The sequence below is a fragment of the Jatropha curcas genome, chromosome 8 (genome assembly GCF_041381405.1).
Source record: "Jatropha curcas cultivar XTBG-Jc1 chromosome 8, XTBG_Jcur_1.0, whole genome shotgun sequence".
NCBI lineage: Eukaryota > Viridiplantae > Streptophyta > Magnoliopsida > Malpighiales > Euphorbiaceae > Jatropha > Jatropha curcas.
In genome coordinates this window covers 19,006,566-19,028,421 of record NC_143158.1, presented here as the reverse complement: position 1 = coordinate 19,028,421, position 21,856 = coordinate 19,006,566, and the positions used below count along the sequence as shown (strand labels likewise).

Sequence of the window (21,856 nt, the reverse complement as noted above, 5' to 3'; positions counted from 1 at the left end):
TGTTCATAGCTATATTCTTACTAATATCCAAAAATCGTAGTTCCTTAGTGACAACTTCCCTCCAAGAAATTCTAGGTCGACCTCTGCTCTTTTTAGCATCCTCCATTACTAAAGTGTCACATTTGTGAATCCTAACATGTGTGGTCTACATATTACATGACCATACCATTTGAGGCGTTTTTCTCTTATTTTATCTCCAACTTGCTACTTGCTCCTTTTGTCCAATGTGATTATTTTTAGTCTTGTCCAACCTCGTCTGACCACATATCCATCTCAGCATTTGCGTCTCCGCAACATTCATGTTGTGAACATATTGTGCATTAGTTGCCTAGCATTGACTCCCATATAGCATTGCTATTCATATCATCATCTTATAGAACTTACCTTTCACCTTACTAAATATTTTCCTATCACATAGTATGCTTGTAGCATTCTTCCATTTCATCCATCCTACTTGGATTCTATGAAAAACATCTTCATCTATGAGACCCCCTTCTGGAACATAGAGCCTAGATATATTTGAATTGATTGCATTTGAGCACAATTATACCATTTAATTTAACCTCACTTTCCTGTTTTTTCCTTAAACCAAACTCATAGTGCATGTATTCCATCCTACTTTTGCTTAGCCTAAAACCCTTAATACTCAAAAGTTGTCCATAGTTCCATTTTGTGTACTCCCTCACTAGTTTCATCGATTAGGACAATATCATCCGCGAATAACATGCACCAAGGAATATCCTCTTGTATATTACTAGTTAGCTCATCCTTTACCAGGATAAATAAGTATGGGTCCTTGATGTAGCACGACTGTTATGAGAGGCTCCTCTGTACTCCCTCCTAGGGGTGTAAATGAGCCGAGCCGACTCGTGAGCTATTCGAGCTCGGCTAGAAAAAAGTTGGAAAAGGTTCGGCTCGAATCGAGCTCAGGCTCGAATCGAGCTCAGGCTCGAATCGAGCTCAGGCTCGAATCGAGCTCAGGCTCGAATCGAGCTCAGGCTCGAATCGAGCTCAGGCTCGAATCGAGCCTCAGGCTCGAATCGAGCTCAGGCTCGAATCGAGCTCAGGCTCGAATCGAGCTCAGGCTCGAATCGAGCTCAGGCTCGAATCGAGCTCAGGCTCGAATCGAGCTCAGGCTCGAATCGAGCTCAGGCTCGAATCGAGCTCAGGCTCGAATCGAGCTCAAGCTCGAGCCTGCTCGTTTAGCAATCGAGCCGGGCTCGAGCCTAATGATGTTCAGCTTGAAAGCTCGTCAAGCCGTATTGAGCTTTTATACATACGTGTATAATATTATTTTAGGTTACTCGAGCAAATTTTTCAAGTTGAACGCGAGTTTAATATCGAGCTCGAACTGAGCTCGAGCCTAAATTTCCAGGCTCTTTGAATTTCGAGCTGAGCTTCGAGCCTGGCAGGTTCGAGCTTAGTTCGGCTTGGCTCATTTACACCTCCTATTCCCTCCAATTGGTCTCACATTGGTGCTACATTTTCATAGATACCTCTAATGGTGTTTATATACTTGGTGTGATCTCCTTCTTCTCTAATACGCACGATTGAAATATCAAAGATGGGAGAAAGATTTTCTCTATTTCTTGTATATGTTTGTGGTTTGCATCAAAGCTACACACACACATACATTAACCTCTATCTAAATAGGAAAGATACAAGAAAGGTAAAAACAAGGAATCCTTCTAAATTAAATATACAAGATATTTTGAGGATTCAATAAGTCAACACCCACCAAAGTACTTCCTTCGGCACTCTGTCATAAGCTTTCTCTAGGTGAATGAACATCATATGCAAATCCTTCTTATTTTCCATACATTTCCATCACTCTTCTTTAAAGGAAAGTAGCCTCCATTGCAGATCTACCAGGCATAAATCCAATTGGTTCTCTAACACTTTTGTAATGTTCCTTAGTCTCTTCTACTCGGTCCTAGAGCTTTATTGTGTGACACATAAGTTTGATACCATGGTAGTTTGTAGAACTTTGAATGTCTCCCGTATTCTTATAAATCCGTATCAAAGTGCTTTCTCCACTCGTTTGGCATCTTTCTACCTCTAATAATAGCATTGAATAATTTGGTTAACGAAGCAACTCCACTTTCCCAAGACTCTTCCAGACCTTAGGGATGCCATATGTACCACATGCTTTTCCAACCTTTATAAGCTTCAACGCCTCCTTGACCTTATTATGCCAAATTTATGAGTGTAACTAAGATTTCTATGCATCAATGAGGCATCAAGGTCCATAAAGTCCTCGTGGCTTTTGAATAACTGATCGAAGTAGCACTTCCATCTTTCTTTAATCTCTTTATATCATGTTAACTTGATATCATATTTAATGCACTTAACTTGGCTCCAGTCCTTACCCTTTTCTCTTATTAGCCTCGTGAACTTGTACATATTCCTTCTCCCCCTCTTTTAATCCCAGCTTTTTGATACAAGTCTTCAAATGCTTTGCCTCTAACTTTGCTAACCGATTTTTCAGCTTCTCTCTCTGGTCTCTTATATTCCTCAAAGACCTCCTCATTAGATGCTCTCAGTAACTTTCTATACCACTCTTGTGTTGCTTTGATGACTTTTTCTACCAAACAAATAAAACTAAACTGAAAAAGTTTGATTTCTTTCTATTGAAAACCAAAACCGAACTTATCATTAAAAAGTTGGAACTGGAACAATCCAGACCAGGTGGGTTTGGTTCAGTTTTTTGGTTTTCACTGGAGTGTTGTCACTCCTTATAAATAAGACTTGGATATTGAGAAGTCTGTTTTCTCATGAAATTTCTTGTGGAGGACAGTCTTATGCTCCCTAGTCCCACACGAGTCTTAGGGATGCACTTGTTTATGAGAGGGTTAATTTGGGCTGTATTGTTATTTGCTTCTATTTAAATGGAATAAAATGAAATTCTTTGTATCACTTGTAGAAATTAAAGGAAAGAATATGTTTTATTTCTTTCAATTGTGTTTTATTTTTCAACCTCTACTCCACTATATATATACAAAAAATTGTTCCAATATAGGAAGCAATCTAAATAGGAATAAACCTAAACTAGGAAACACAATCTTTACACTATTTAGGAATAAACCTAAATTAGGAAACACAATCTTTACACTAATTAGGAATAAGCCTAAACTAGGAAACACAATATTTACTTTAATCACAGAGATTTCAACACTCCCCCTCAAGTTGGTGCATAGATGTTACTCATGCCCAACTTGCAAACTAAAGGATGAAACAACTTGCTATGCAAACCCTTTGTGAAAACATCAGCTAGTTGCTCTTTTGAAGCTATATAGGAGACACTTATAAAACCTTCAACTATCCTCTCTTTTATAAAGTGACGATCAATCTCTATGTGCTTAGTTCGATCATGCTGGACTGGATTGTTCATAATACTGATGGCTGCTTTACTATCACAAAATAAGGATATATTTGTTGTTTCAACCAACTTTAACTCTTCCATTAATCTGCGCAACCATAGAAGTTCACAGATTCCTTGTGTCATAGCTCTATATTCAGCTTCTGCACTAGACTTTGCAACAACAACCTGCTTCTTGCTTCTCCATGTGACCAGGTTTTCTCCAACAAAAACACAATAACCTGAGGTTGATCTCCTGTCATCAAGGGAACTAGCCCAATCTGCATCTGTATAGCCTGTTATTGTTAAATGACCATGTTTAGAAAATAAAAGTCCTCTACTTGGAGCTGATTTTAAATATCTTAGAATCCGATGCACTGTTTCTAAGTGAGACTCCCGAGGATCATGCATGTACTGAATCACTAAATTTACAGCATAGGCAATATCTGGTCTAGTATGGGCAAGGTAAATCAACCTCCTGACCAATATCTGATATCTGCCAACATCAACTGAACTTCCCACTCCAGCTTGAAGCTTATGATTGGCTTCAATAGGTGATTCTGGAGGTTTACATCCCAACATACCAGTTTCTTTAAGGAGATCAAGGATGTACTTTCTCTGAGAATAAAAATCCCTTTTTCTGACCTAGCAACTTCTATCCCAAGGAAATATCTCCACTTTCCCAAATCCTTACTCAAACTCCCTAGCTAAGAAATTTCTCAAGTGAGTCATTTCTTCTTCATTATTTCTAGTCACAACTATATCATCCACATAAACAATAAGCAATGTGATCTTACCTTCATGATGTTTAATGAACAAAGTATGATCAGCATCGCTCTGAATATACCCAAAAGAAAGCATAGCTTTACTAAACCTTTCGAACCATGCTCTTGGTGATTGTTGCAGCCCATATAATGACTTCTTCAGCTTGCAAACTTTTCTTCTGGTTTTGTCATCATCAAATCCAGGAGGAATCTCCATATACACCTCTTCTTTCAAATCACCATGTAGAAAAGCATTTTTAACATCAAATTGATGTAACTCCCAGTCAAGATTGACTGCACAAGACAACAAAATTCTTATTGTGTTCATCTTGGCTACAGGGGCAAATGTTTCCTGATAATCAACTCCATAGGTCTGACTGCATCGTTTGACTACCAATCTAGCCTTGTACCTCTCAATTGAGCCATCTGCCCTATGTTTAACTGTGAACACCCATTTACATCCAACTGGCATCTTTCCTTGTGGAGGAGTTACAATATCCCATGTCTCGTTTTTTGCCAAAGCTCTCATCTCCTCAACCATTGCAGCCTTCCATTTTGAGTCCTGTAATGCCTCTTGCCAATCCTGCGGTATAGAAACAGAAGAAACAGACAAAACAAATGCTCTATAGGAAGGGAACAGAGTATTATAGGAGATAAAATGGGAGATGGGATGTTTAGTGCATGTTCTAACTCCTTTCCTAAGAGCAATAGGAATATCAAGGTCATTGTCAGAAGGACTGGAATCAAGATTAGGATCAGAATCAACAGGAATTAAAGAAGACTCACCAAGTTCTTGTTCTTCTGTATCTTCAAGGACTGAAATTGGAGAGGACGGTTGATCAGAGGTCTCATGCTCCATGGTTGTATCTGTATTAGTCCGTCGGGTGTAGGTTTTCAAATCAGGTCTATCCAATCTTTCTAGAGTTTTGGGTGGTTGCTCTCTCTTACTATCTATGTCTACAGGAATCTCCCCCTGGAAAGAAATGTCATCCATCACCTCTTCCATTTGATATTTCTCCCCCTGAAGAGGTGACCGGGAAGGAAAATAAGATTCAAACTCTTGAAAGGTAACATCCATACTCACAAAGTATTTCCTAGAAGAAGGATGATAACACTTATATCCTTTTTGAGTAGTAGAGTAACCAACAAACACACACTTCAAGGCTCTAGGATCTAATTTGCTTAGACCATTATGATGAACAAAGCAAACACAACCAAAGACTTTAGGAGGTACAATATAAGAGTTTTTTCCTTAAAGAACCTCTAATGGAGTTTTAAAATTTAAAGTACGAAGAGGCATACGATTGATAAGGTAAGCAGCAGTCAAAATAGCATCCCCCGAATATGGTTTGGGAAGATTCATAGTGAACATAAGGGACCTAGTTACTTCTAGTAAATGTCTGTTTTTCCTTTCCGCTACTCCATTTTGAGCATTAGTATTGACACAACTAGTTTGATGTATAATACCATTAGAATCTAAATAGGTACGAAAAATTGCATTCATGTATTCAATACCATTATCAATTCTTAGGATTTTAACATGCGCATCAAACTGAGTACGAATCATTTTATGGAAGTTTTGAAAACGCGAAAAAACTTCATTTTTTGTTTTCAACAAATAAACCCAAGTCAATCTAGTGCAACAATCAATAAAGGTCACAAACCATCTATAACCGGAAAGAGAGACAGTTTTAGTAGGACCCCAAACATCAGAATGAATAGTAGTAAGTAGTAAAAGGAATCAAATTCTTATTATTAATTGGAGAATAAGAATGCCCGGTGTGTTTGGCAAGTTCACAAGCATCACATACTAATGAATTAAAATCACATTAGCAAACAAAGTGGGAAATAAACGTCCTAAAACAGAAAAAGAGGGATGTCCTAATATCCTATGCCATTGAAAAACTTCATGAGAAGGATTTCTAGATGTTCCTAACAAAGCTTGACTGGTACCCGAATTTGAAAAACGACAAACGTCATCCAATAGATACAGTCCATCGCGCAAGCTACCACTGCCAATCGTTCTCCCTGTGTTCAGTTCCTGAAATATACAATGAGTAGGGTAAAAAGTTACTTTGCAATTAAGTGCTTTTGTGATTAAGCTAATAGATAACAGATTAATAGGAAATCTAGGAACATGAAGAACATGGGAGAGTTTAATATTGGAAGTATAGTCAATAGAACCTGTGCTAGCAAATGGTACTAAGGAGCCATCCGCAATGCGAATTTTGTCTGTGCCTTGATACTTAGAATATGTGAGGAAATGTTTTTTAGAGCCTGTTGTATGTTTATTTGCTCCTGAATCTATAACCCAAGAGGTTTTGTAATTTTTGCAAGAAAGGTAAGGAAAGCATTACTTGAATTAACAAAATTAGAGGCTGCGGTCTGGGTTGAGGACGAATCAAGCTGTGACAACAATCGTTTCAGGGACTGAATCTCCTTATCAGAAAAGCTTCCAGCAGTAGATGGTTCCTCAGATAAAGCTTCACTATCAGATATGTGTGCCTGTGGTCTAGAAGAACTGACCCGCTTTCCTCCACGCCCCTTAGTTGGGCGTCCATGTAATTTCCAGCAGAACTCCTTAGTGTGCCTATTCTTACCGCAATAATCACAAAATAATTGATCTCTATCTGAAGAACTGCTCTTTTCTCTTGTAGAATTAGCAATCAACCCTGCTTTGTCAATGGTAGATCTGTGAACCATAGCGTTCCTTCTAGTCTCCTCTTGCTGTACAAATGAGTATACTTGTCGTAAGGATGAAAAGGATCTCGTCTAAGAACTTGGACTTGAATTTGATCATACTCGTTATTTAGGCCAGCCAGAAAATCATACACACGTTCTACTTCAATCAACTTCTGAACTTGAATTGCATCATCAGTACATCTTGCTTGAAAGTCTTGATAATAATCCAGTTCCTGCCATAAACCACTAAGTTCAGCAAAATACTGAGCGATAGTTAGATCTCCCTGCTTGGTTTCATGAACTTTCTGTCGCAATTCATACCTCTGAGCATAGTTTCCAGTTTGTGAATACGTCTGTGAAGCAGCATCCCATATCTTCTTAGCTGTATCAAGAAGCAAATATCCTCGGGAAATAGTTGGCTGCATGAAATTTATTAACCAAGACATAATAAGAGAATTCTCGGATTTCCATTTGTTAAAAGCCGGATCTGTCGAAACTGGTTTAGTTGCTGCACCATCAAGGTATCCCTGCAAACCTCTAGCTTCAATGAATAACAAGATCGAGACCAAGCTAGGTAGTTTATTCCATCTAACTTCACCGGACTAATCTGAAGTGAGGGGCTCTCTGAGTGAAAAACCATATCTACCTTCTTTCCGTCAACCATATCTTAAAAAAAAAAAGAAATTAAAACGGCAGCTGTGATAAAAAGGCAGCAGCGGTAAAAGACAGCAGCTGTAATGGAAAGGGAAAAATTCCAAAAAAGGCAAAAAAACTGGTGCTGAAGAACTATTAGGTCTGAGTTGCCACACCGAGTCGAGGTCGCTGGAACAAGAATCGTTGACGGAACTCGCCGGAAACAGCCGCAGGCGCCGGTCTCAGACCACTTTGCAAACTGAAACTGTTGCCGAAAAATTTACGGCAATGGCTCTGACACTATGTAGAAATTAAAGGAAAGAATATGTTTTATTTCTTTCAATTGTGTTATATTTTTCAACCTTTACTCCACAATATATATATACAAAAAATTGTTCCAATATAGGAAGCAATCTAAATAGGAATAAACTTAAACTAGGAAACACAATCTTTACACTAATTAGGAATAAACCTAAACTAGGAATAAACCTAAATTAGGAAACACAATCTTTACACTAATTAGGAATAAGCCTGAACTAGGAAACACAATATTTACTTTAATCATAGAGATTTCAACATCACTATTTCTCATTATTTTTTTTTTAATTCTGAAGCAGTAGCAGATCTAGAAATATTTTTTTCCGGGGTCAATATATAATTTTTTGAAAAAAGAGGAGTCAAAAACATAAATAAGTTGAATTTTATAGATTAATTTAGATAAATACACACACACAAACACACACACACACACACACACATGTATATATTAAAAAATTCTGAAAAAAGAGGGGTCAAGTGTCCCCTCTTTTTACAATGTGGATCCGCCACTGTTTTGAAGTAGAACTTAATATTTATGAAGAATTATGATAACAAATGAATGAAATAAATGGAGTCTGGTTCATTCAATTCTTATTTTTTCTCCCTATCTAGGACAAGAATCGTGATGGTTGTGTTGTACTAAATGATGGTCATCTTTTTATGTTTTCTACTGGATTCTGACCTTTTTTGGTTCCTTTTTCTAGTTTTTTATGCAGGCAAAGACAATATGCCCTTCAGATCCACTTATATATAATGAACTGGGGGTTGTTGCTTATAATATGAAAGAGTAAGAATGGTTCATTACTTGATAATTACTCTGTCATCATCATTCACCACCACCATTGCTACCATATATTATCTGTTTTGTGGAAGTGACTTTAACTTGGAAGTTGGAAAACTGTCTACTTGCAGGGATTTTTTTTTTCCAATTTTTGATATTTTAACCTTTTATTTTTCCAAATGAGAAACATATATAGCATTTGCTGTCTTAACGTATACTGCATAATTCATGCTTATGTCAGCCATTATGGTTTTGAGGTCATTCTAGTTTGGCTATTTTGACTCTCGGTCACTTTATTTTCTGAAACATTTTCAGGTATAATAAGGCTGTACTATGGTTTGAAAAGACTTTGGCGCACATTCCATGTCTAAGTCAATTATGGGAGCCAACTGTGGTTAATCTCGCCCATGCATACAGAAAGTTAAAGTATGTTATTAATTATGTTGGAACCTCTCTTGCTCGCTTTTTCTGAATACTGCTTCCTTTTTATGTACTTCAGGATATGTGATGATTATTGTTTTTAACTGAGTAACAATGCAAATACTTTCTCAACCTCAAATGGGAAAATAAAAAATTTTAATATATTCAAAAACTCTAGTTGCTGTGGAGAATTAGAGAATGATATGTTCTATGTTGGTTGAGGCTTTGGTATCCTGACAATGAAATAAAAGTAGCAACTTAATTTCACCCAGCATCGCTCAACTATCACTAGCAAACATAATTGCGCCTCAATTTTAATTTGTCACTTAAAACTCGTGGAATATGTATTTGTGTAATGCCTGATTCCAATAACAAACAATGCAGAATTATCACTTGGATTCTGCATTCTGATTTTTTTTAATAAAAATATTGCCATCTAAAATATTTTCCCTTCTCTCTCTCTCTCTCTACTCTAAAAAATTATGAACTATAATTTATTTAAACTAAAACTGAAAACCAATTTGCGCTGAGAATAAAAATGCTTACATTTATAATTTTGTTAAAAAAAAAAAAATTACAAAATCACACAGCGAAGTCTATCAGAATTTTGATAAAGATTTGATTGGAATCAGGCACAAGGGATATTAATGTGACTTGAATTGATGTTTGATGAGTTTTAAGTGACAAATTGAAATCAAGGGACAATAATGTGAGTAAGTGATGGATTCAGTGACAACGGGTGAAATTAAGTCTAAAAACAACTTACTACACCGTAATTGCATGGTGTAGATGAATGGAACTTCTGTAGATTTGGCACAACCATGAAGAGCAAGTGAAAGTTCTACCATGTATCATGTATGATCCTATAAAAGGACATGGTAACACTTGTACATTCTCCAGCAACCTGATATGAATTAAACATTCTAGATATATTGAGCATCGGTTTTATTTGTTGATATGTCGCTTCATGAAATATGGATGACTTTAGCTAGTCTAAGGTATGTTAGTTCTAGAAGAAATTTTTATGCTGGAATTTTGGTGATTGTTTTACCATGAAATATATAAGAGCCTGTGTTTTCTCTTCTTCCATTCTTCCATGTCTATTGTGCAAGAGCAATCTTAAGGATCTATCTAGAGATAATCTTGGTGGAACTGCAAAGGAGAGGCATCAACTGCCATGATTGGGTTGTAGGAGGATCAGGACGCCCTTGGTGTCTGTTAGAGTAAAAGAACGATGCAAACATTATTCTGAATAAAAGTTAAAGAAAATCTGGATTGAATGAGAAGGAAAATTTGTATTAAGACAAATCAGTCAAATACAGCTTCTAGTGAATATTCTTGGAAATAAAGGGAAAACAGAATTACAATCAAAGAAGGAAAAAGACAGATGGTTACAAGCAACCCCCAAGCTTAGCCCGTGCAGATATACTGCCCAAAAATAATAGAATGCTCAAAAGATACCTCCCCTTTCCTGTCTGCTACCTTTAAAAAGGCAGATACAAAACTAATTCAGCTGACGTTGTAAACTTTCTTGACTACCAATCCATATTCTTCTATTCTCTTTGTTGCCCCTTCTAGAATAAACTTTAAAGGGCCTTGGGCCTGGATCGGGAATGCTATCATTACTGCCCTCATGAAAATGAGCCTTGTCCTCAAGGCTGAAATTTGGAAATTGGCCTAGCAATTCAGACTTGTCGACCCAAGTAGCTTCATCATCAGTCTGGCCTTTCCATTGAATGAGGAACTCCTGCACAGGTTGCTGTTCCCTCTCAATTGTACTGTGCTGGCAGATCTTCTCAGGTTCTAATGGAGGCCCTTCCTCCCAATTCATCATACTAGTAGGTTTATCTACCACCGGGTGATTTCCCATGACTTTCTTAAGTTGAGAAACGTGGAAAACAGGGTGGAGCTTGGGTGAGCGTGGCAGCTGCAGTTTATATGCTACCTAACCAATTTTCCCAATGATCTCATAAGGACCATAGTAACGGGCTGCCAGCTTGGCGTTAATTCTTGTGGCTACTGACTGCTGATGGTGAGGCCTTACCTTTAAGAAGACTTTAACTCCCACAGAAAATTGTACATCGCGCCGATGTTTCTTAGCATATTTAAGCATCAGCCATTGTGCTCTTTGTAAATTATAATGAAGCTGGCGAATGATCTCATCTCTGTTTTGAAGTTGATCAAAAAGAGCCTCCACTCAAGTTTCCCTCGGCAGAAATTGTTGCAAGATAGATGGGGACCTTCCGTAGGCTGCTTCAAATGGGGTCTTCTGTATCGCACTTTGGAAGTTGGTATTATACCAATATTCAGCCCAACAAAGCCACATAGACCAAGATTTTGGCTGTTCTGAAGAGAAACACCTCAAGCATTATTCCAAGCTTGTGTTAAGAACTTATATTTGCCCGTCGATCTGCTGGTGGTAAGACGAGCTAAATTTTAATTGAATCCCTTGAAGACGGAAGAGCTCAGTCCAAAATTGACTTAAAAAGATAGGGTCTCTGTCACTTACCATAGAAAGAGGTACTCCATGGAGTCTAACTACCTCCTTAATGAACACTTCGGCGACCTTGGTGGCTGTAAAGGGGTGCCTTAGAGAAATGAAATGTGCATATTTTGACAAACAATCCACTACCACTGGATGTAGTCAACACCGTTTGATATTGGTAATCCAGTAATAAAGTCCAAAGCTACATCTTCCCATATCTGTTTTGGAATAGGTAGGGGCTGAAGAAGTCCGGAAGGAGAGTGGGCCTCATATTTATGTTTTTGACAAATGATGCAAGCTGCCACGAATTTCTTAATCATTGTCATCATGCCTTGCCAATAAAATTTGAAGCTATCCTCCGGTATGTACGAAAGGCACCGGAATGACCACTAATAGCGTAGAATGAAATTCAGCCATAATTCTTTGTATCCAATGAGATGAGGCAGGAAGTACCAACTTTCCCTTACAAAATAAGTGGCCTTGAATAAGAGAATAGTGAGTATGGCATGCTGAATCGCTTCATCTCGGCAAGATAGCGCATCTGCAGTGCGATTATATTCAATGGCAAAATCGTAACCCATGAGTTTGGCAGACCAATAATGCTGGTCAGGAGTAGATATCTCTTAATGGAGAAGATGGCGAAGACTCCTCTGATTTGTCCTTACTATGAACCTGTGCCCAATTAGTTAGGCATGCCAATGCTTGATTGCAAGCACTAAGGCCATCAATTCATTTCATAAGCCGATCGTGCCATTGCCGGGTCCCTAGTTGCTTTACTGAAATATGCCACAGGTCTGTCATTTTGCATGAGAACCATGCCAATACCAGTCTTAGATGCATCCATCTCAACAATAAATGGTTGGGTGAAGTCCGACATTGCAAGGACCAAAGAAGATATAATTACATTTTTCAGATTTTCAAAAGATTCTTGAGCTTCAAAGTTCCATTTGAAGGAAGCTTGGGCTTCCTTTTTAAGGAGTTGAGTCAAAGGCCGAGCAATTCGCCCATAGTCCAACATAAATCGACAGTAGTAGCCCGTTAATCCAAGGAACCCACGGACTGCTTTGATTGATTTCGGTGTGGGCCACTGCAATATGCTTGCTATCTTCGAAGGTTCCATAGCTACCCTATGAGCAGATATGATATGTCCCAAGTATTCCACCAAAAGCTTCCCTAATGAACACTTCTCATTTAGATGCAAGGAGTTTTCTCTAGGAATTTGGAATACAATTTGCTAGTGCTCAAGGTGAGAATCCCAATTTTTACTATAGATCAATATATCGTAAAAAAAAAACAACACGAATTTTCCCAAGTATATGCAAAAAACATCATTCATAACTGCCTGGAATGTGGCCAGTGCATTCGTCAGCGCAAATGGCATAACAAGGAACTCATAGTGATCGGAATGTGTCTGGAAGGCTGTTTTGTGGGTGTCTGGGGCTTCCACTAGAATCTGATAAAACCCCTGTTTGAGCTCCATCTTGGAGAAATAAAGCGCTAGCTGCCATCCTTTTTCTTTACCAAGAGAACTGGACTGGAAAAGGGCGTGAACTAGGCCTGATAATCCCAACGGAAAGCATGTCTTTGACCAACTTCTCAATCTCATCTTTTTGAAAATTCCCATATTGGTAATGCTTTACTGAGACTGGCGCTTGCCCAAGTTGGAGGATGATTCTATGATCTTGAGAACGACGTGGAGGAAGCTGAGTTCTATCAGTGAAAATATCACAGAATTTAGACTTTAAATAGTCCAACTGTTGAGTGTTGAGATTGAGATAGCGATTGTGATTCTGCTGGTGGTTTAGTCTCTTGATCACCCATAACGAGGCGGAGAAGTCCACATTAGGGACTTTGTGGATGGACTTGCAGGAGACACATGATTTAGATAATGAGGGATCCTCAGTGAGAGTAATGAGCTTGTCTTGTTGGAGGGATTTCATGGTTAAGTGCTGCCAATTGACTTGTACCTCTCTAAGTGTCTCTAGCCAAGCCACTCCTAATATAATGTCAACTCCACTTAAAGGAAACACAGAAATCACCAGTAATCACAATAGTGCCTAGCTATACCTGTAATTGTCGACAAACTCGGTGGAGCGTAAGTGATGACCATCACCTAACCGGACATAAAAAAGTGGAATGGGGCTTATAGGTAGTTTGAGAAGAGCCACCAATTGATCAGAAAAGAAATTATGACTTTCTCCGCTGTCAACCATTATTACCACCATTTGATCATTTTCTAGACCCATAAGTTTCATGGTGCGTGGTTGAGAGATGCCACCCACAGAGAATAAAGGCAAGTCCAATTGAGAAAAGTGTGCATCGTCAAATTCCAGGGGAAGCAATGTTTGGGATTCAAATTGTCTCTGCTACTTGGCCCTCATCAGTTAGTGTTCCATCTTCATCGCCAATTAGTTCCCTAAACGATTTATTTGGACATTCATGTAGAGGAGAATAAGGCTAATTGCATCGAAAACACAGACCCTTAGCGTGCAGTTCCTGGCAATCTTGATGGGAGTAGTGGCGAACATCACGATTTCTGGGTGGTGTGGTGGGTTTTTTTGGAGGAGCTAGAAGAGGAAGAAGTTGATGGCTGAGTTCAATGCAATTACTTTGATTTGGTGAGCGGGTGTGGTTGGCTATATGGGTTTCAGGTCGGGTCAAAGCATGGGTTAGTGTTTGGGCTCGTATTGGGGATGGGCTTAAAGTTTTTGGACCAAGCCTGAATCTGGGATTGGACATATATTTACTGGAGGTGGATTGGTGGAAGGATTTTTGAGTGGTGGCTGGTTGGAGATAAGATTGCGCTAGTTCTCTCTCTATTTCAAGGGCAACCTTCATCACCTGGTATGGTATAGATCGACAGTGTCATGGGAATGCATCAACCGAGCAATTGTGGGTTTGCTAAATCCGGGGTTTGGGCAGCCCGAGAGATGAAATCATCAATAAAATCAGATATAATACTTAATTGCTTGACTGTTGCCAGATGCTCATGGTTTAGCTGAAACGTTGCCGGCATACCGTCGGACCATCCCAGTTTTCAGTTGAACTAGCTCAGTTGAGGTAAATGATGGCGCAACCAACGAATCCAGTGGAGTGGGCGCTCCCTCCGTACATACTAGAGCCAATGAAATCTGGAGATGTGGTGGTATATTGTGCAATTCAAAATATTGCTCAGCTCGGGCTATCCAACCAATCCGGTCAATGCCGGTGAATGAAATAGTTAGTTTCAAGATCAATGGGTTTGTGGGTGGAGTTTTGTTGGTGGGAAGATGAGTCACCAGAAAAGGTGCTTTGCTGAAGTGGGGGAGAGTCACCAACAGTTTCGGAGGTGGTTTTTTGCCTTTAGTGATGGTGGTAAGTAACTGTTTAATTTCTAATTGTTCAGTTTTAAGGGCAGCGAGGTTTCTTCGATGGAAGCAACGGTCTTCTCTAACGTCTCAACTATGGTATCCATTCTGGTTTTACCAATTTGTTAGAGTAAAAGAACAATGCAAACAATATTCTCAATAAAAGTTAACGAAAATCTGGATTGAGTGAGGGAGAAGGAAGATTTGTATTAAGCTAAATCTGTCAAATACAGCTGCTAGTGAATAAAGGGAAAACAGAATTACAATCAAAGAAGGAAAAAGACAAAGATGGTTGCAAGCAACCCCCAGGCTTAGCCCGTGCAGATATACTGCCCAAAAATAACAGAATGCTCAAGAGATACTCTCCCCTTTCCTGTCTGCTACCTTTAAAAAGGCAGATACATAAACTAATTCAGCTGATGTGATAAACGTTCTTGATTTCCAATCCTTATTCTCCTATTCTCTTTGTTGCCCCTTCTAGAATAAACTTTAAAGGGCCTTGGGCCTGGATCTGGAATGCTATCAGTGTCTCTCAGATTTTCATTAATAGGGTAAAAAGGTCAAGGAAATTTAGACAAGTAAAGGGCCCTTGGGGTTATGCATATTCACTGTTTTCTTTTCATCTTCAATACCTAGCACTCTGGCACTGTCCTAAATTATTTTCAGATGGTTTAATACTAAAGAGGACAGTTTGGAATGGTTTTTGAGCTTGAGTGCAAACTTCATGACACAGTGCAGAAGTGCAAAGTTTTCCGTAAAAACATTGATGTTTGTACTAGGAGATGTTTCTCTCTAATGGGAGACTGCTGTTTATTTATATGGATTGCGATTTTTAAGGATTCATGTTCTTATTTTGAATTCATGTTCTCGTTATTGTTTTTTCTTCTTTCATGAATTTTACTAGTTGTTGACCTGCTCATTGCGTGGTTGTAATTATAATTATGCATTCAGTAATTTAGTTAGAAAAATTTCAATCAATTTTGACAAAAAATTTTAAAATTTCTGAAAGATTTTTAGCAATTTTTTATATTTGAATTTTTAGCAATTTTGAGTTAACTCTGAAAAGTAATAAGTTTCTATTAGAAATCTAATTATAAATAAAAATGCCCAGTAAGAGATGTGTTATCAAAATTGAAGTAGCCTAACTTTTTCTTCACTCTCTTTCAAGTCTCGTCCAAGGTAAAATTGAAACATGAGAAAGCTGTAAACAAATAAATAGAGGAATTTAGTTTTTTAGGTCTTTATGAATAAAAATAAAATTTAAAGGAATTCAGAATAATTAATGTCCAAAAGAATAACTAATAATGGAGTATGTAATCAAGGACACGATATGTCTGATAAAACATATTATAGTGAGACTTTTGAATCACAAATTATAAGGAAATCAGGCTCTTTATTAAAGTAGAATTCAACGTTTTAATTTGGAAAAACCTTTGTTAGGGTTTATTTATTATTAAAGTTATGTTTATTTGATACCTAAGGTCTTAATTTATGCAAGAATATATAATTTTGTATTCTTCGCTCCTTACATATAAATAAAGGATAAACAATACTCTAGCTTAATGATAGGGAAACAATTACACACGCACTGGCTATAATTCACATCCTCAATGCAAATAATTATAATTTTCATTTTCAATAAGTTAAAGTTGTAATTTCCACAATTAATACTTCAAATAAGCAAAATCGTAGGTACATTATTCTACTCAACAAATCACATATATTAGGAAAGTGAATTAGTGTAGTAAAAAATAAAAAGCAAAAATATGAAATTAGAAGAGATCTACAATGCAATTGGTACTTTACATTGTATTTTCTGTCTTCCTGGGCCTGCAACTTCTAGTTGGATCAGATCAATATGATTCTTTATGACTTCCTTGAAACACTCAAATATTTTCACCTGAAAATTTAAAGGTAAAACATGTATATAATGGATGTAAGTAAGAAGTATTCTGAACTCGCATCAAAAAATTTATGAAACAGAAAACAGAAATGCTTGCTTTTATTTGCACATCCTGTGTTTCTTGCCATTGCTGAACAATAGATGAATAAATAAATAAATGACCAAATCTCTTACATTAATAGTCTGAAATGAGGAAAAGCCTCAAATCTATATAGCTCGGAAATACATTTTGCAAAAGAGAATAACTATTATTATATAAGTTTTTGGAAGCTTCATATTTTATATTTAAGTGGAATATTTAATTGATTACAACTCTTTTGAGATATAGTAAAAATTAAACAAAGTTTGTTTTCTTCCAGAAAATATAGTGACAGCTGAATGAACTTTTGAAGATTCTAAGTATTCTGAGGAAAAGTAAATCTGATGTGGCTTTATAAAATAAATTTATATTGTCTGTGTTAGAATAACTGATATGACATTACGAATCTGTCCATAAATTTTGAAAGAAAACCCTTTAATTGTTCGTTCCTTAGTCATTCAGGATATTGATTTTTAATTTTTATGATAAATGTTTTTTTTAGTAAATTAGTCTAGAATATCAATGATAAAGAATATGTATGTGCAGACCTATTTATATTACCTCGCAATGTCTCAGGATGTATCATGAAGCAATTTCATGCTATGAGAGGGCACTTACATTATCAACTAGAAGTTTAAGTACCTATGCAGGTCTTGCATACACTTTTCATTTGCAGGTATCTTTAATTCTTTCTATTGATATGCATGCTTATATATTTATCTGTTTATGAATACCATTTGAGCATGTTGCACCATATTTCTATTGCCGGTCAGCTGATGTGGAGAAAATATTGGTGTGCATTATAACTCCATGCTAGAATTTCATAGAAATTTTCACAAAAGAAACGATGCCAGCTTAGGTGTGATAACGAATTGGAAAAAAAAAAAGTAGGGAAAGTTAGTATTTTCCATGTGTATCATTTATGTATTACTTTTTGTGCACCTTATAGTAATAATAGAGTTGAAATTGAGATTTTGTTTGAAAATATAAAACAAGAAAAGATTTAGAAGTCTTTTTGCTGGTTTTGAGAAATAATAGCATCAAAAGGTAATTGTGGTGGTACTGATAGTGACATGAGCCAGTGCGAAGGTTGAATGTAGTTATTGAAAATATAAAATATAATAAATCGATTTTTTTGTTCCTTAGAGGTCAAATGAGCTGGAAATATTGTGGAGTACATGATAGGGGAGTTAATCTCTCCTTTTAATAACTCTCATTAAATTGGTGAAATTCTTATGAATAAAAAAAGATTCGAAGCCGAGACTTTCCACTCCTTATACCCTTAAAACAATAAATTTAAAAAGTTATGATATTCCTGTTTTCAGTGACCATGCTCTTTGTTTCTCAAGTGTTTCATAACTTAATTTTTCATGGGTAAAAAAGTTCTTCAGTTTGAGATATTTTTGTAATGTGACCTTAAAAGGTAAAAAGTTGCAATATATTCTTTCAGTTTTATATAATTGTAAGTATCTTAATTATATTACTCTGGTAGAGTTAGTTTTTTCATTTGCCAGCTCATTTGGTTAGTTTTGAAGGTTGTTATTCATTATCTACATGGGTACTTACTCCCTCTGTCCCAAATTGATAGGCACACTTTTCTTTTCCATTTGTCTCACCTCACTTACAATTTTAAAGTTAGTTAATATGTTAAACCTCTATTATGCCCATGCTCAAAATAACTTTTTTATTTTTATCAATTACTCTTTATTTTCCAATGTCATTATTTATTGACAATCTTTTTGAAAATTGAAAACATGCGATATTAAGATAAAACTTGCATTTGTATTTCATGTTTGAAGTAATGCTTAAAGGTAGAATAGAATATTAACCAACCTTAGATAATTATTTAACCTTGGTTGATGCAAAAAGTCAATAATAAATTAATGAGCATATCTCATATTAAAGTAAGGGTGTAATGGGAAACAAATATGTATGTTTACATTTCTAACTAGATTAACTATTTTTTCTTAATTCTTTTGAAATAAAAGCTGTGCCTATCAATTTGGGACAGAGGGAATACATGTTAATTTTGAAATATCTAGCTGGAAAACTTATTCAACCATTGCATATGTTCTGGTTTGTTTTGGATTCAATATTAAAAATTGAATATCCAAGTTTCCCCTCTCTAAAGTTCGCCTTCTTTTATTCTCTCTAAAATATCTGCTGCATTAATGGTAACTTAGTTTTGTTACAGTAATTTTTAATCTAGTCTCGTTAATGATTTCCTTCAATTTCTTAATAATCAGCCACATAATAGGTAAGTTGAGAGCATCATTGGAACTACTTTGAAAGCTAATGTCATTTTCCAAACATATTACTTGTTTCATGTATATTATCTGTTATTTTAGCTCAATATGTAGCAAGTCAACTGAGAAGCTGATCTTTTTAATCATAACAATTTTATTATATTATCTGTGATCTCAGTAATGATAACAATTTAATTATTCACAATTGTGAGAATAAAAAGTAAAGCTTGTATTATAGCGATGTTTACTGTTTGTGATAAAAAGTAAGACACTGATTGACAGCAATATTTCATTAAAATGATAATAAAGATCAAAATAAAGCATAATATAGCGATGTCTCTCTTTATAACCGCTCTCTTTCTCTGTCAGTGATAGCTCTCAGGTGAAAAAAAAAAAAAGAAAAATTTTGAGATCCAATACTCTTCAATTGAACAGTATATACACTTAAATCAATGCTCCTCTTTTATTTTAAGAGAACTGTCTATCATAGAAGGGGAAACTAATGCTCACCGGGAAAACTGCAACTTTCTGTTATATGGAAAGAATATATATATTCATGAGCTATATAAATAGATAGAGGATAAAGTGCGAGGAGGATGGTTGCAATATGAAACATGTAAAAACTGCAATCAACTATCTGATATACAAGTTATAAATATGCAACCAAGAAAATCGGACTAAAGAAATTATTTTCTATAGATACTTACACCAAAAGTGCAGGTAGCAGGGGAGTTGTGGGGATGTGATTCAAAGAAGTGCCTTGAGCTTGCACAGAACGCATGAATCAATCATGTTTTTATGTCCTGTAATTAAAAAATAATGGGAAATTCAGGAAGCTACATGCTAGAAAACAACTTTCTTTAAAGGAAATTTCAGTTTTCTATTTACAGCAAAGAAAAAAAAAAAAAAATTGCATTTGAAAGTAGAACTCTATAATCTCTTTTCTGTAGTAAGATTTTCCTGAACTGCTTCCATATTTCAAGTTTAGTGTCATCTTGTCCTTATTCGTTTTCTGTTTGTGCAGGATAATTTTACTGCTGCAATTTCATATTACCACAAGGTTTGTGTCCAGTATTTCCTTGTGCTGCTTTTTCATTGAATAAGTTATGGATACATGCATTTTGTCTCTGGCATGATATAATATATATAGGATGTGCACATTCTCTGCTTATCTTAGCTTAGCTGATTAAATAAGGTTTATTCGTTGCATTTTGATGTCTGCCAATTGAAGAGCAACTTGAATATTTGATGAATCATTTACTTGGTCTTACTTCCCTCGGCAAATTTGCTTCTCAATCAGGCTTTGTGGCTGAAACCGGATGATCAATTTTGCACTGATATGTTGAGTTTGGCCGTCGTAGATGAAGGTCGACGCGGCATAGACCCAAAAATGGAATTTCGCTGAAGGTGAGTCGTATATTTGACGATGTTGCAATCTTCTTTTAATTCATGCTGTAATGTCGCTATGATTTGTTGAGCAAAAGCTCTTTATTTTTGGCCCTTCTTTCTTGTCAACGAGTAGCAGGAGAGACCATATTTATTTTTGGTCCTTTGTTTCTGTTCTATGACATTCTTCCTTCTACTTTTACTTTGGACTTGGGCTGTAATGAATTGTAATCAAAGATGAATATAATGTAATGTAATTGAAAGCCTTTTTAGGGTTACACTAAGGTTAGTTTGCAATGAAATATAATCAAAGGTATAATGAAATGAAATACATTGTAATGTAGTGTAATCAACATTTCATTACTGTGATTATGTAATTGGATTGGAAAAATTTATGGAATGTAATCACCATTTTATTATTATGTTTGTAAATTTATACTGTAGCTAACAATAAAATATGATAATCACACAACCACTCCAGCACCGCCTTCACCATCTCCACCAATACCAGCACTGCCATCGCCATCACCACCATCACAATTTAAGGGGGCTACAATATAAGAGGACTAAAATCAAGTTGTGCTCTAAGCTGCCACATTTTAAGTTGAAACCAATATCGTGTGGCAAGCAAATACATATTCATTAAGTTAAATGCGTAAAAAATGTTATTCAAGTTCTGAGTTAATAAATGGATAGAGTCCTGCAGTTCCAATTATAGGGAAACCAACCCATGTATGTAGTAACAACGATAAATATAACTCAAACAAAAGTTTGAAATTCAATGTAATTTTCATAACACAACAAAAGAAATGAATATTCTTTTTAACTAATAAATTTTCAACAAAATATATAATAAAACTCTACCAAGCTTCCGTGAATAAGAATGGCTCAAATCATTGAGATATTGAACTTCATTTGAACCTATGAACTCTTTCACAACTTCAAATATCTGCTTCCATTTAAACTCTTTAAAAGATCCATGTTCTTGTTTTGCACTAACTCACCGTTGTCCTAGAGATTGAAATTGCAATAAATTTTGAAAAGAAAAATAAGAATCATAAATACTTTATTGTTGGCTCAAGGTCGCAATCCCTAAGGTTTTGATGAATTACAAAATAAATAAATTGGAAATTATTGTTATGATAAAGTTCACATTGCAGATAATTCATGCACAAAGATATGAAGAATTAAATCCTATTTATTCAAGATTGAAGAATTGTGAAAGATACTTTGAAGATTATTGGTAGAATTATAGGATGCACAAAGGAAAAATTTTAAATATCTTTCTTTATTCATTAAATATTTCAAAATTAAACTTAAGTATAGTATTTTTTTCTCTTTGAAATATTAGAGGGAAAAATAGTTTGCTAAAGTGGGTTTTGATTTTTCAAACTTAAATTTACTTTTCAAAACTGTTTTAGAGGGAATTCAAAAATCAAATCTGATTTGGTGCT

At 36.0% G+C, this 21,856-nt stretch overlaps 1 protein-coding gene across 2 annotated transcripts in view; it reads left to right on the top strand.

Moving 5' to 3' along the window:
• APC6 (anaphase promoting complex 6) overlaps nt 1-20,680 on the top strand; it is a 29,739-nt gene extending 9,059 nt beyond the window's left edge. Inside the window, exons 12-16 of one of the 2 annotated variants that reach the window (XM_089724771.1) lie at nt 8,460-8,542; nt 8,852-8,962; nt 17,317-17,446; nt 20,041-20,076; nt 20,317-20,680. In XM_089724771.1, the coding sequence (XP_089580897.1) occupies nt 8,460-8,542; nt 8,852-8,962; nt 17,317-17,446; nt 20,041-20,076; nt 20,317-20,421 (465 nt within the window). In that variant the 3' untranslated portion in view covers nt 20,422-20,680. The remainder of the gene's footprint in view (nt 1-8,459; nt 8,543-8,851; nt 8,963-17,316; nt 17,447-20,040; nt 20,077-20,316) is intronic. The other variant, XM_012225412.4, reaches the window with a different exon arrangement.
• Nucleotides 20,681-21,856: the final 1,176 nt, after the last annotated feature.